The sequence below is a fragment of the Phaseolus vulgaris genome, chromosome 8 (assembly GCF_051622355.1).
Source record: "Phaseolus vulgaris cultivar YP4 chromosome 8, ASM5162235v1, whole genome shotgun sequence".
Lineage (NCBI taxonomy): Eukaryota > Viridiplantae > Streptophyta > Magnoliopsida > Fabales > Fabaceae > Phaseolus > Phaseolus vulgaris.
Window position 1 is genome coordinate 61,233,807 of NC_143505.1, and position 16,233 is coordinate 61,250,039.

Below are 16,233 nucleotides of genomic sequence, written 5' to 3' on the forward strand. Positions count from 1 at the left end.
GGGTTTAGATTAATTTTTTATAAGGATTGAGGTATTTTTGAAATATTTTTAATTTATTGATTCGTTTTTGGATAAAAAAATTAGAGGATCAATTGTTAAGCTAATAAGATGTAATGTCTTATGTATAGAAGTAAAATTGTGAAAAAATAATGGATGATAGAAAGGCATGTGAGTGGCTTAGAAATGGTGGATGAAAATAGGGAAATTGTGAGATTATTGTTGATGCATTATACATATTCCCTGCGTAGGTCACATGTGGAAGTGGCCCAACCCACATGTGTCTTCCCTTGTTGCCATTTTCTGACGCAGCTGCATAACATAACGTGTGTTGGAAAAAATCTATGTGTCTATTTACCACCAACCATCATCTACTGCAATCTAAACAATTCAAGATAAGTACAAAATAACTAAGAGTGCCTTTTTAGTTTTCTTTCTTATCGTATAATTGCAATCTACTTTTTAAAATAAAAATTTTTATAATTAGTCATTATTATACCATTTCACATGTGAGCTATGTTGACTAATTATATAGAAGGACTATATCAAAATCCATATGTTAACAAAAACGATACATAGGTAGACTATATCTATTCATAGAGAATTCTAAAAACAGATTAGATGGTAGTCTATTATACCAATGAAAATATTTTTTATAAATAAATCTTAAATTAACCAACTTATCAACATACGTATTTTCTTCACGATAAATATGAGTAACTCTAAACCTGATTTTTTCATAATAATTAAGACAAGTATTTCATCGATTACAAAACATTCGAGAAATATTGGTCATAACAGTAAACGCAGTACAAACCAAAACAGAATCACATTCCAGCCAGACATTAGTAAGTTCTATCTTTCAACTTATAAATAATTTGTGATTAAATTCCTATACTTTCAAAATGTTTATATATAATTGTTTATACATGCTTTTTCAAATAAATCCACAAAATTATGCACAATGACTAAATTATGATTTTTTTTTTTAAATATGAAGACGTGCTTATTTTTTAAAAATAATATACGGTAGCAAAATAAGTTTATCAATTTGTCTTGTTAGTCACCCATTAGTCAAAACCCTTATTCAAACAAAGTATGAGTTTTCATATTATTACATGTTTGTTTGAGTAATGAATTGGCTTTAAACATGATTTTAGTTTAAATCCAAAATCACTAAATTGGTATTTCACTCACTTTAGTACGTTACATTAGATTGGCACTATTGTGGTAAACTATCGAAAATATCGATCTAGTATAAAAATAAGTAAAAGACAAAAACCATTTTTTTTTAAATTAAGAACAAAATTAAAAGGAGGAATGTAAAGAGTAGTTTATAAAATAAAATCCTTAATATGGAGGGATCCCCGTGAGACCTTAAAGAGTGACACAACTTTTATACCTTTTTTGGTTCATATTTAAGTTATTGCCTAACCGACCATTACACATTCAGAGGTTGATGAAGCAAAAAGCTACTAATTTATTAGTCCTACTTTTTTCTAACTAATTGTTTTTATTTGCACCATTCATAAAATACTTAAAAACCTTACTTTCACATAATTATTTATGATTTAGTTTTTATTTATTTGTTTCTAATTATATAAAAGAGATTTAAACAACACTATCTGTAAATTGGTCTGAGTAGAAAAGAATATATGAAATTTTGAAAGAGTGAATTTGAAGTATTTTAAGAGAAAATGTGAAAAAATCTAAGTTATTTGGATTTTTTTTATCAGTAAAAGAAATAAATAAATAAATTATAAACCACTTAAGGTGATTCATAAAACACTTAAACCTTACTTTCACATCATTATCTATGATTTGAGTTTTTATTTATTTGTTTCCAATTATATAAAAGAGATTTAAAGAGAATTTGAAGTATTTAGAGAGAAAATGTGAAAAAATTTAAGTTATTTGAAAAAAAAATTATCAGCAAAAGAAATAAATAAATAAATATGAACCAGTTAAGGATGATCCAACTTATATACATACCAACTACCAACTGCTCTACTCAAAGGAAAGATCCAATAATCTTAGTAAAATCTATCAACTCAAAATCAAACAACGCAAACTAAAAACTAACAAAGACATTGGATCATAAACAAATAGGTCAACAGATTAAGAGATCAATCAAAAAAAGAAAAACAAACATAAGCAAAATTAGAATTAATCTAAAACTAAACATTTAATTGAGGCAAAGAAAATATTTTAGAATAATCAATTGTTCCGTCTTTAAAAATGTGTTTATTCTAGTGTCTTTAAATCTTACTAATAATTACAACTCAAACACTTTTTTCAGTGACATTTATATAATCTAAAATATTACACAAATTAAAATGTAAGAAATATAAATTTAAATAAGGAACCAAAATGGAATGTTAAATGTTGTCTCAAAATGTTGAAAATAAACATACAAAAAATCAAAGATTGATGAAGTATTGTTTTACATATGACCATTACGCATGCACGGATGAATCACTGCCTGATTTTTTATTTTTATATATATTTTGTTAGTTTGGTGATTTTACAATTGATTTTTCAGTAGTTAGCATTTTTCTTAAGAGTGTTTGAAACATTATAATATTATTTAAATAGAGGTGACGTGACACATTCTAATAACGTCAAGAAAAGGAAGAAATAATTCCCTTCTATCGAACATGGAGTAATCATAATAAAATTGGTTAATACACGATTAGTGCTTAATGAAATCACTGATTTTACAAAGGGTAGTGTATTTTTGCGGCCACATGCAGTACATGCAATCATAGGAACATAATATATGAGAACAAATAAATAAAAAAAAGATGAAACATAGTGCAGGAAGTGATGATATAATTATAATTATTGTAATAATGAATGGTTACGTAGAATGAGAATGGAAGGAAAGTGATGAAGAAATGAAAGTGTTGGAATTATGGACTAAATTAATAGAAAAATATTAAAGCAAAATGTTATTTTAACAACTATAAATAAAAAATAATAATAATTTTAATTTGAAATGAAAAGAATGATTGTCTTTTATTATTTTTTTTTTCTCTGTTACTTAAACAATCTCGTCGTGTTCTCTTTACTCATTTGTTATTTGTTTTCGTGAACTTCAGATTCGAATGGTGTTTGTAAAAGACATTCTGACATTCAAGTAAGATTTGATATTAAGATTTGGATGTCGGTTTTCGGTGTAATTAATAATAAATAATGACGTATCTAATTTTTAAAATTTGTATCTATTTATATGATTATTATAAATATTTTTGTTATTGAGTCAAATTAAAAATTTAAATTATAATTAAAAATGTATTAACTAATACTTCATCATATATTAATCTTGTTAATTTTTTTGAATGTGATAGTTTCGACCGAATGTTGAACTTTCAATTATTTGTACGACCCGACCAATACAATTATAAGTTAAAAAACATTAATTCACAATTTTGATGAAACCAATAAAATTTTAAAATGATTTTATTTTATAAAAAATGTTTTTCTTTTCAATATTAGAAAGAGAGTTGCTGGATTCGTGATGACACCTATCTCTGACTGCGACCTTTCCCTTTGCCCATGTCTGGGGTTTTCACATCTTCTGCTTTTTTTCTGTTTAATAATTATTCACATTTTTTCCAAAAAAGGACAACGTTCCCCATTTCTTACTACCAATATTACCCCTGCTCTTCACATTTATCACGGTATTGCCCTCCAAAAATTACCAACCTACTCCTCATGGGATTTACTCAGTCACATTACAATGAATTAGTTTTGTAAAAATAAATTAGACTAAAATTTATTTAATAATATAATATTAGGCTCTTTTAATAAATTTTGATAAATCTATTATATTATAATTGTTATCAAACTACTCACAATGAAAACAATATTTTTACTTTTAAAAATAATTTTGTAAAATAAATTAAATTTAAACTTAATTATTATTTACCAAAATAGTAGAAATAAACAAATAAAAATCTTAAAGAAATAAATATATTATTGATGATGCAAAAGTAGTGACAAGACCCGCCCACGTAGCCCACATACGGCTGTGTGACATGGCAATGATTGAGATTCGAGAAAAATATTTCTAACACTAACACTCACATTTTTCTTTTACATTTTATAACTCTTTTTAATGATAAAATATTATATTTAATTGATAAAAATAAAAATAAAAAATATTTTAAAATAAAATAATAATATATGTTTTCTTAATTTTCAATATAATTGATACTCAGTCTTAATAAAACAATAAAAATATTAGAAGTTGTGATTTTTTACCGATTAAATCCATATACGACTAATAGAAGTCTCAATATTCCGTCAGAATCTATTGACATGACTAAAACTCTAATCGAGTATAATAACAAAAGACTCATAATAATTATATAAATAGTTATAGATTTTAAAAATAAAGTACGTCATCATTTAGTACTAATAACATCGAACATTGAATATCAATATCTCAGTTAAGCGTTTGAATACCTTTTACATATACAATCTAAACTTAGAATACACGAAGACGAGAAACAGAAGAGTAAAAAAACCATTTTAAGAAGAAGAAAAATGCAGACCAGCCGACCGAGAAGGAAGTCAATCATTCTCTTGATTCTTCCAGTTAAAGAAGAATATATATACTAAACAAAATTAAAAACTTGCCATATGTGCAAGGTACATATTTCCTAAATAATTGTAGATTTTTTGCAATATATTTTTTACTACTTTTGATATGTCTGGCAAGTATGAAAGGCATTTTATATTTTTCTACATGTGAAACATTTATTTTCATTTAATTTTTTGATAACATAAGTCATGTTTTATCGCAGTGTTTTACTTGAGTTGAAAGTCTTGGCTTAATAAATGTTCACACATGATGATGGGTGAAACCGAAAGACTGTTTCATTTTGAGTCAATGGTAATTTAATTTTGAAGTGTTTATGCTCTTTTATCAAACAAATTTTACATTAAAACTTTCTTAAATATGCTACAAAAAACAACCAAATTTAAATAATTACTTAAAAAGCCAAAATGATGTTTTATGCAATGGTAATATTAAGAAAAATTATGATTATTAGTATTACGAAACACGTGAAACAAGACAAAGATAGAGTCAAAGTCAACATTTTTGAAACAAATTGAGGAGTGGCATAATGGTAAATAACATGGAGAGTTGGGTCCATTTTGTTTTCACACAGTGTACTCTGTGTTTTGTTTTTTCATCTTCTCTTCTGATTTCATCTTCTCTCTAATCTTATTATTATATGCACACGCTACACAACAAAATCTCACTCTCTCTTTCTCTCACACTCTTTCACGAACTCACTCACTCACTTGTTCGCATTCTGTTTCAGATCTGAAGCGACATAACCCTAAGCTTCGCGCGGTACGTATTCTTCTCTCTCGCCACCTTCTCTTCATCTTCGCATTCCCGAGATCTGCTTCTTTCTCATTCCATTCTTTCTCTCTCATCTTTCCCTTTCAATCTTTGCTATTCTCTGTAACTTCACCGTCATGTGCTTTCTTTTCTTGTTACTTGTTGCTGCTGATCGTTTCGTTATTGTAGCTTTCGTTTCCTCATTCTGCTGTTATTGTTAGCTTAATTAGCTTGCTCTGCATTGGATTATGCTCTGTAGTATGTAATGTAATGGAAGGAACCTAATTTGTTTGGATAACTTTTTTTTTTGTTGCCTTAAAATAATGATTAGTCATTATTATTTATTTTGTTAAAAAAGACAATTATTAATTATTGCTCTTGCTGTTGAGAATGAGAACCTTTTTGGCTTGTCTTTCAGAAGATCGCTATCTGAATTCGTTAGTTTAACTTTTGGGATGGGTAATTTGGGTTACTGGAATTTTACAGTTGACCGTAAAGGATTGTGGGTTTGCATTTCTCAGGCTACGGTTGCATTTGCCTTCTTCTACATAGCGCATGTCTGTTTCTCTCTTGATCTTCATGGAAGGGGTGTTTATTTGTCTTTTATGGTAGGTGAAAGGAATTTCGTGTGTTGATTTTATTTTTTTCTGGTGCAGACGGCTGGGAACATCAATGGCAGTGACGGAGGCTCAAAATCCTCTTCTTGGGGAAAATACCTGTGGTTCCTTGTTAAAAAAGCTGCAGGTTAGTTTCTTCATTCGGATTTTCATTTTGTGCACGGTCTTCAGAATAATATTAGGGAGTGTCTGGGAAAGATTAATTTTAAAGATTTCAGCTGTTTAAAGACAGTGGCTAAAATTTGTAAAAAGCTTTCTCTCTAAAATGTTAAGCTGATTTTACAAATTTGAAAAATTGTAGCTTATGAATAAGGTAAACTATGTTTTTGCCTTAAATTCCTAAAATATTAAATACGTCCTCCAAAAGTTTTTCATATTTTTTTTCCTTTAAAATTTAAACATATTTTTAGTTCTTGTTAATAATAATTATAATAATAAATGGAAAACTTATGTGGATAACGATATTTTAATTGTATATTTACCAAAATTATTTAAATCGACAAATTCATGTGTTAAATTTGTCGTCCAGCTAAGTTTTCTGTCTATATTTATTAGAAAAAAAGAACAAAGTAATATATTTAAATTTTAGAAAGACGAAAATCATACGAAAACATCGTGGACGTTTAATATACTTGACGGGGATACAGAACACATTTTACCACCTACGAATATTTTCCAAAAGTTTTTATTTTTCCCTTTCAACTTCATATATACTCTTTATCCCATGGACTAAAAGTTGATTTTTTTTGTTGCACCTAGTTGAAATTAATTATTTTAGAACCCATTTTTCAGCGAACTTACATACATAGAAACTGTTTCTGTTTACATTGATTATGAAAAGAATCGAATATACTTATAATTTAGATTATCTTTATTCGCTGTAGGAAATTTGGGATGAGGTTGGTGAGAGTGACGATCAACGAGACAAAATGCTTCTTCAGTTAGAACAGGAATGCTTGGATGTGTACAAGAGAAAGGTTGAGCAGGCTGCGAAGTCAAGGGCACAGCTACTTCAAGCTTTGTCTGATGCTAAGCTTGAGCTTTCCAGTCTTCTATCAGCACTCGGAGAAAAGAGCTTTGCTGGAATTGTTAGTAACTACTTGACCATGTCTTATATTGGCAATACACAACACACAGACTCCGTATTTTACTTTTGTCTTCTTATGCATACTTTTTTTCCTTTCACAGCCTGAGAACCCTTCCGGAACTATCAAAGAACAGCTTGCAGCTATAGCACCAGTACTTGAACAGTTATGGCAACAAAAGGAAGAAAGAGTTAAGGAGTTCTCTGATGTACAGTCCCAGATCCAACAAATATGTGGAGAGATAGCTGGGAACTTGAACCTTGATGATGTTTCACCTGCAGTTGACGAGTCTGACCTCTCCCTCAAGAAGTTAGATGAATATCAATCTGAGCTCCAAGAACTTCAAAAGGAAAAGGTAACTCTGTTATAATGGGCAATAATAATGTATCAGTTAGTTAAAAATTTGGAAACCCCATCTACTTTCGCTGATAACATGTTATTGAGAATTTTGTTCCATTGCGCTTTGATTGACAGAGTGAGAGGTTGCACAAGGTTCTTGAATTTGTGAGTACTGTGCATGATCTGTGTGCTGTCCTTGGCATGGACTTCTTCAGTACTGTAACAGAGGTACATCCAAGCCTAAATGATTCTACTGGTGTTCAATCCAAGAGCATAAGTAACGACACCCTAGCTAGGCTGGCTAAGACTGTCTTAACGCTGAAAGAAGATAAAAAACAGAGGCTGGACAAGGTAATGCCTTTAGAACATTTTTTTCCTTAATTTTTATTTGGACAATGTCTGTTAACTATATTTCCAATGTTAGCAGTTTTCGTATATTTTGGCTATTGGCTTGCTAATCATGTTTATGTTTTCAAGAAATTCCCATCAATTTTGACTGTGACACCCAAAATTGATATCAACTTCAAATGTTTTGCATACATTTCTGGTGGACTTTTATTATAATGCCATTTAATTTGACTTCGACTCGGATTTGTTTGCAGCTTCAAGAATTAGCTTCTCAGTTGATTGATCTTTGGAATCTAATGGACACTCATCCAGAGGAAAGGAGTCTATTTGACCATGTTACCTGTAATATGTCAGCTTCTGTTGATGAAGTCACTGTCCCTGGTGCCCTTGCTTTGGATCTGATTGAGCAGGTACTGAAGACCTTCTTTAAGTTTACAGATTCGGGCTCCAAATATGATATTAACTGTTTTATTTTTCGTTCATACAGGCTGAAGTGGAAGTTGAGAGACTTGATCAGCTGAAAGCCAGCAGGATGAAGGAAATTGCTTTCAAGAAGCAAGCGGAGCTTGAAGAGATATTTGCCCGTGCCCATGTAGAAATAGACCCAGATGCTGCACGGGAGAAGATTATGGAATTGATCGATTCAGGAAACGTTGAACCAGCTGAATTACTGGCTGACATGGACAATCAGATAGCAAAAGCAAAAGAAGAAGCTTTAAGTCGAAAAGATATATTGGACAAGGTTGAGAAATGGATGTCAGCATGTGAAGAGGAGAGTTGGCTTGAAGACTATAATCGGGTATTTGCAATTTCCCTTTCTACTTTTTTTTCTGAATGACTGGTTGTGCACAGTCTTGGTGTGAGAGTGTATCTAATCCGAATCGTGATAACAAAAGTTGTAAATTATCTAACCAGAGTCAATCTTCATTCATCTTTATTCTATAGTTTACTTTTTCAGTTTCAGTAATTAGTTATTTCACAAGTAATTGAAATGTTTCATGCCCTGTTTAAAAAAATACGTAGATTAGCTTTAGCTTTGCTACGAGTTATGGTCATTACAAAAGATAGTTGCATAATCTTCCTCATTTGGATTACGATTTTTTTCTCTGACACAATTACACAACCTTGTAAAACAGGATGATAACAGGTATAATGCAAGTAGAGGAGCACACTTAAACCTCAAACGCGCAGAGAAAGCTCGGATTTTGGTCAACAAAATTCCAGGTATTTACTGAAAGAAAGTACAGCCATCATCAGATGTTATTATTCAATCTGCTCTCAGTGTATGCAAGACAAATGTTGTCACATTATTGGAATGATTTTGTTTCTTTTGGTGAAATTGCAGCTTTGGTCGATACATTAGTTGCTAAAACTCGTGCATGGGAAGAAGATCATGGCATGTCATTTACATATGATGGCGTTCCTCTTCTTGCCATGTTAGATGAATATGCCATGCTCAGGCATGAACGGGAAGAGGAAAAACGGAGGATGAGGGTAAGTTTCACCAATAAGATGATTAGGATGACTCATTGTCAGATTGATTTAAGCACTTAATAAAAGACCACAAGTGTGCGAGAAAAAAATATAACTATCAGCTGGGCCTGTTTCTGTTCACTATTCTATACTTATTAAACATACAGTGGTATTCAGAGGTCATAATATATTGACTTTGCACTCTGTAGGATCAGAAAAAGCACCACGAGCAACGAAACACAGAACAAGAAGCCATCTTTGGCTCAAGACCCAGCCCTGGTAGGCCAGTTAGTTCTGGTAAGGTAGGAGTTACTCGTGCTAATGGAGGAGCTAATGGTACACCTAACCGACGGCTGTCGCTTAATGCTCATCAAAACGGAAGCAGGTCCACAACAAAAGATGGAAAAAGAGATATCAGACCAGTTGCTCCAGTGAATTATGTGGCCATATCAAAAGAAGATGATGCTTCCCATGTTTCTGGTACCGAACCAATCCCGGCATCACCCTAATAATGAGATCTTCATTTTCAACCCTATAATTTCATCTTTGTAGCATGATCAAATACTAGTTACTGCTTTAGGAATTATAATATGGAGTGACAAGTAATTAGAGAGGAACTGTTTTGAGCTGTGTATGTTCAATTTGCCATTTGGAGGTTTTCTCAATACATGTGCCCTTTAATATGAAAATATAGAGCTAGTCTACCTTTTTCCAATGCCTGGCTCCTCCTATTCATTGGTTTCTTTCACTTTCGAGTGTGTCTGAAACTGTTTGTGAAAGAATGAAAAAAAATGCAGAAGCAAGAAATAGTTCGTTCTCACTCAAAGCCCCTCCATCAGAATGACAGAATCTGAAACCAAACACGATGTTCGTCCTTTATGCAGTCAGACAAGTTTCAGAATCCGTGTTTTCCCCTAGTGAGATGTTTTGGCATTGTGCCCCTGTTTAAGTTATTTGAGCCATGGAATAATATTAATCAAATTCACTCATTATTTACTTTGCATCGAATTAATAACTACAAAAGAAGGAAATAAAAGGGCATCTTATTGCTTCTAAACATGTTGAAAGTTCAATGTCAATTCTACAATTTTTTCTTTCACTGTTGGAATCTCTGGTGCGTGTTCAAGATATGATTCTAATAGGACCCAAGGTAGTATCATTATTTCATAAGACTTTTGAATTGTCTTTTAAGTAAAAAAATAATAATAATTATCTTACTAATAGGCATGTGTTATCACCAACATATTGAAAAGGTAGGATTTGAATTCACTTTTCTCATTCTTTAATGTCTCTAAAAATACCTACAAAGATCGAAATTGTAGTGGGATGAACTTTGAATATTTGTTGAATGCATCTTTGGAAGGTAACTTTTTTTATAAAATATTTGAATACTTTGTAATAAAGTATATTATTTGGATAAACAATTAAAAGAAATTAAAATTTCATAAATAGAAAAGTAATTTGATTAGATAAAGTTAGATAATTTAAAATTTTATAAAAAAAATAAAAAAACTGAAAATTTTCATAACTTTTTTTCTTAAATTACATTGGTGGTAACATTTTAGCTTAGCTTTCCTTAATACGGGATTCATTTGATCGACGTCGATTTTTGTTCCCGTATGTCAATATAGTTCCACATCATTAAGGAATTAAGACCAATGACAATTTATATACTCCCTCCTCCCTTCATCCTTTGAGGCACCTTTGAACACCAACCTTCAGAAATTTGTAGTGATTATTTTTTGGCAAGATCAATATCATTAAAATATATTTTTTTGTATTTTATGAAAATTAAAATAAAAAACTAAATCTATAAATTTTAAATTATTTTATCCAATTTTTTTTTTAAAATTAAATAATATAAAACAAAAATATTCAAATTTGCTGTATTTAATTTTATAAAAGTTATAAAATTTCTTAAGAAAAACAAGACTAGGTTTTAACTGGTATTGTCACCTCAATGTCATGTAACAACCACATAAATAAGATCTCTGAAACATTTAATGGAAGTTCTATTTAAGGCAAATTCTTCCTGCGACATATTAATTTCAATATGTACATAATTTACTATTGAAAATGACAAAATATTTCTTTACAATGCCGAAAATAATCTTAAAAAAGAGTGAATAAAAATTACTTTTAAAACTCTTTTTCTAGAAATATTTCAGATTTAAATTTGTGGAACATTTTTTATTATTTTCAATTTTTGATTTTGGATTTTTTTTTCTGAAATGTAATTTCTTTTTTAGTTTTGAATTATGTTTATTATTTTGGATTTAAAAATTCAAAATAAAAATATTTTAGAAAATTTAAAAAATAATAGGGCCTAGGTTAAAATTGATATGGTTAAAAAAATATTATCTCTGTTTAATCCACTCAAAACTTTAATCAGAATAAAGTTATTGTCTTTTTATTTAATTCATTTTTCAACTCGCTTAAACTCAAATTAACTGAATTAATTGAATTGTATGGTTTTAAAAGTCCACCATAAAAGCCATCCTTTCCATCAAAGATTTTTCAAGTAACACTTTTAAAATGAATTAAAAATTAAAAACACATACAGTTTTAATTTAATAAAAATAACAAACATATATATATATATATTAATTTTCAAGTAACCAACATAAATATCCACCAATTTTTAAAATTTAAAATTTTAATTAATTGAATATTTTTCTTAACTGCTAAGCTCTTTCAGTTTTTCTTTCTTAATAATTAATAGTTGCTTCGGCGGGGAAAGACGGTCGAACACATCACACAAGCTCGGATTAAAGCCAAGAAACGACGCCGTGTGGTATCTAAGACCTTCTCCGTTTTGAATCTCTCTGAAAAATTGAGATGGCAAACGAAAACGAACCCGCGAAGCTGCTCCTGCCATATCTTCAACGCGCCGATGAATTGCAAAAGCACGAACCACTCGTCGCTTATTACTGTAATTCTCTTTTAATTCCTCCTTCTTTTTTTGGATCGACACCTATTTTTCATTATTGTGAATTTTCTGTTTCTCTGATCTGAAATACTCTAATCCATTCGTAATTATTATGATTAAATTGTTTTTGATCAAATTAGGTCGATTATATGCGATGGAACGGGGGTTGAAGATTCCGCAAAGTGAGCGCACAAAGACCACCAATGCTCTTCTCATCTCGCTCATGAAGCAGCTTGAGAAGGTTCTGAGTCAAACTTTGTTGATTGGTTGTGCTGATTGTAATCGTAGTTAACTGAAACATAAAGTGACTTGCAACTGGCTCAATAAGTAATCATCTGTGATAGTTTAATTGATCTCGTGGAGCCCTAATTTTGATGTTGAAAAGATGAAGGAAGTCTAATTTAATCTATTCATGTTAAATAAATGTGTTTGAATGTGAATAATAATGAATTCGTGTTTGAGTGGCAATCTGCAGTTTTATTTTCCTTTGAAAGATGTTGGTGGCTGAGGTGTTTGATTCGGTACGTTTATGATGTTTTTATTTGCACAATTGATATATCGGAAATATGTTTTTTTTTTTCCAGGATAAAAAGTCCATCCAGCTAGGGCCTGAGGACAATTTATATCTCGAGGGTTTTGCTTTGAATGTGTTTGGAAAGGCAGACAAACAAGATCGTGCTGGAAGAGCAGATTTGTATGATAATATTACTGTTTATTTGTTCTTTTAAATGCTAGGATTGAAATAAATAAGCGTTTTTAAGCTTATATGTTAGTTTGTTCTGTTGCATCAACTTCGATTACTTTTTATCTCAATTTTGTGTTGAGGTTTAGAAGGGATATTGTATGTTCTTGTTCCTTTCTCTTGAACATGATAATAGCTGACTCGCTTTACATACCAAGTATCTTTCTTTTGCCAATTGTTTACCATTCCCTTAACATGTCATTTGCATAAGTATCTTGCTTGAGTGTTTTGAGTTTTTCATCTGTGATAAGTTTTTGACATATATTCTTTTGACCTTTTACAGGAATACAGCGAAAACATTTTATGCTGCCAGCATATTTTTTGAGATTCTTAATCAATTTGGAGCAGTTCAGCCTGATGTGTGTATTTCATGAATTTGAACCTTCCTTTTTTATGCATGGTTTTCACTGTGCGTTTCTTGTTTGAAAATAATTTGCAGCAAGGATACAACTTCCTGTAACTGTATGTTTAATGCTTTTATGAGTTTCTTTTACAGCTGGAGCAGAAACAGAAATATGCAGTGTGGAAAGCAGCTGATATAAGAAAAGCTTTGAAAGAAGGAAGAAAGCCCACAGCTGGTCCGCCTGCTGGTGATGAGGATCTGTCAATTCCATTCAGTTCTTCAAGTGATAGATATGTATGATTCAAAACTTAACATGGTGTCTTCTTAGTTTGAGCAGTTAGAAAAGCATAAATAAATTGATGGATTAATATAAACAATTAACTTTACTCTGTTTATTCTTGCAGGACCTTGGGACTACTGAAACTACTGTTTCCAGTCCTGGACCAGCATCTGATTCATCACCTAGTTATCATAATCCTGTTAACTACCAGAATCCACCAGGCATTCATCCGGCTCCTAAATTTCATGATACTGTTAATGAACAGCATTCTGGAAATAATCAACCATCTATGCAATATCATGATAGAGTGGATAACAATAAACATTCTTCTGTTGTTTCTCCATCATCTCACTCTTACACACCTGGAGTTTATCCTTCCCAAGACTATCATCCTCCTCCACCTTCCCATGACTATCATTCTCCTCCACCTTCCCAAGACTATCATTCTCCTCCACCTTCCCAAGACTATCATTCTCCTCCACCTTCCCAAGACTATCATCCTCCACCACCTTCCCAAGATTATCATCCTCCTCCACCATCCCAAGATTACCATCCTCCACCTGCCAGGTCAGAAAGTTCGTATTCTGAGCTCTACAACCATCAGCAATACTCATCGGAGAATTCACAGCATTTAGGGCCTAACTACCCTTCTCATGAAAATTCCTCCTATTCCTATCCCCATTTTCAGTCTTATCCAAGTTTTACAGATAGCAGCCTTCCATCAGTCCCATCAAACTATACTTATTATCAAGGGTCAGATCCTTCATATTCTTCCCAGTCAGCTCCGCTAGCCACAAACCATTCAACAAGCGCTCAACACAGTTCCAGCAGCAGAAATGGAACTGTTGTGGAACCTAAATCAAATACTCAGACATACCAGTATGACAGTAACTACCAACCAGCACCTGAAAAAATAGCGGAGGCACACAAGGCTGCAAGATTTGCTGTTGGAGCACTGGCATTTGATGATGTCTCAATTGCAGTAGACTACTTGAAGAAATCACTTGAATTGCTGACAAATCCATCCGCTAGCCAGTAATATTTATGTAAATTGAAATATTGATTTCGATGGTTTTTCTACCTATTATTTGCATGCCCTGTTTTGTAGATTATATGCATCATGCACTTAAATTTAGGGAACATGACCTAAACGGAAATCATAAAATTGCTGGACTCTGCTGTCTTTCCCGTTTATCTGGTTGTAATTATTGAGTATGGCTTGTTTTTCAAGGAATTGTGATACATACAAGATGTCTGCTTGATGAATTTGAGTTGTCCGTCTAGAACAATTCTCTTTTTCTCTTTTTGGGTATTGCCTCCGAACTCAAATTCAGGTTCACATTTATTTATTCATGCATCCCCTGAGGATTTGAGTCTCTGCTGGTAAGTTCTTGAGTACATCATAACAACTTGTTGCTCAAGAAGTTCCATTTCAGAGATTATGCAATGTGGAATGGCATAAAAATCTGACATTTTCTTTAAAGGATAGCTTGGCAACATTTTATTGACAAAAATTGCCATATAAAATCTAAAGTTGAATAATTAACCAAATTATACTTAGACATCCGTTTCTTTTCAAGCAAGGAGCGTTGGGTGTTATTCTGAAAGTTAATTTGGGTAATAATCTGAAGATCCATCAGTGGTATCGTCTTATGGCGGTGCAAAAGAAATGTTATTCCTGTCTGTTGTAGCCAACCGTGTTGTGTCGTGACGAGAGTAGGGCATTGACAGAGACTTCCTTCACTCTGATATCATCAGTTACAGAAAGCCTTCGACGCATGATCATCGTATTGACCCTTATTATTGTCATTTTATTGAACTGTTTAAACAAACAGATCCATAGAATGATACCACACCATAACTTCTCCGAAACATGTTCACCTTTCACATTTCTGTTGGGGAGCATTGCTTTGAAACTGAGTTTCTGTGTCCGCACCGTGCAAAAGAAGGCTGCAGCACATCTAACAGAGAAGAAGAAGCAACCCTTTTTATGGTCCTGAAAGCGTAGTTGCGTGGTCTGACATGAGGACCTTTTTATCCTTTTGGAATTGGAAGGCTTTTGCCTCTGAGAACTTCACCCCTTTATCGGACAACTATTCTGCATCTTTGGTCTTTTGCCACAAGCCCAAGAGAAAAAGGAGACTCCTAAGTAGTGGTCCAGTGTGTGGTACAGAAAAGAAAAGCAAATAGACAAGTACGTCTTGTGCTTCTTCTATCCACCTCACTTTGTTTTTTTTTCTTTTTGGGTTCTTCTTTCCCACTTACAGCAATGTTAGGGTCGTTCACCTCTTCCGTAGGGTACATGTTGGGCTTTTATTATTGTTTGGTACAAACATTACTATCTCTATCGGGAAAAGAAAACTACTATTTCCATGGAGTTTTTAATTATAATTAATCTTTTAAAAGCGATAAATTACAAAATAATCTAATTCAATCATAAAGTATCACTGGAATGTTTTTTTCTGCTTGTTTTTCTTTTTAAAAACAAATATAAATATAAACCAAAATTTAGAGAAATCATCAACAACAAAAAAAACTTTACGAAATAAAATGGAATTGTCTAATTATTGTCCTGTTTCGGGATAGCTGCTGCAGCTCTAATTGCCCAAAGCTTTAGTTACAATAGTCAGAAGCTTTAGTATGGTCGTTCAGCGACGGGACCATTACTGATTTCATTCTCTTCAGTTTAATGTTTTTGCCCTATGAACCGGTTACAAACAA

General features: G+C 31.8%; 2 protein-coding genes across 2 annotated transcripts; both read left to right on the top strand.

Moving 5' to 3' along the window:
• The first annotated feature begins 5,171 nt into the window (after positions 1-5,171).
• On the top strand, positions 5,172-9,933 carry LOC137823965 (65-kDa microtubule-associated protein 1). Its single transcript, XM_068629365.1, has 10 exons — positions 5,172-5,365; positions 6,013-6,100; positions 6,858-7,061; positions 7,162-7,413; positions 7,533-7,748; positions 8,000-8,155; positions 8,233-8,544; positions 8,882-8,969; positions 9,091-9,239; positions 9,428-9,933. The coding sequence occupies exons 2-10, from the start codon at positions 6,029-6,031 to the stop codon at positions 9,725-9,727; spliced, it is 1,749 nt and encodes a 582-aa protein (XP_068485466.1). The 5' UTR covers positions 5,172-5,365; positions 6,013-6,028; the 3' UTR covers positions 9,728-9,933.
• A 1,947-nt stretch (positions 9,934-11,880) lies between these two features.
• EXT-LIKE (hydroxyproline-rich glycoprotein family protein) lies at positions 11,881-14,778 on the top strand. The gene is made up of 6 exons (XM_068633576.1): positions 11,881-12,150; positions 12,288-12,388; positions 12,732-12,841; positions 13,173-13,248; positions 13,386-13,526; positions 13,637-14,778. Exons 1-6 carry the CDS (start codon positions 12,057-12,059, stop codon positions 14,549-14,551), a joined length of 1,437 nt encoding a protein of 478 aa, XP_068489677.1. The 5' UTR covers positions 11,881-12,056; the 3' UTR covers positions 14,552-14,778.
• The last annotated feature ends 1,455 nt before the right edge of the window (positions 14,779-16,233 follow it).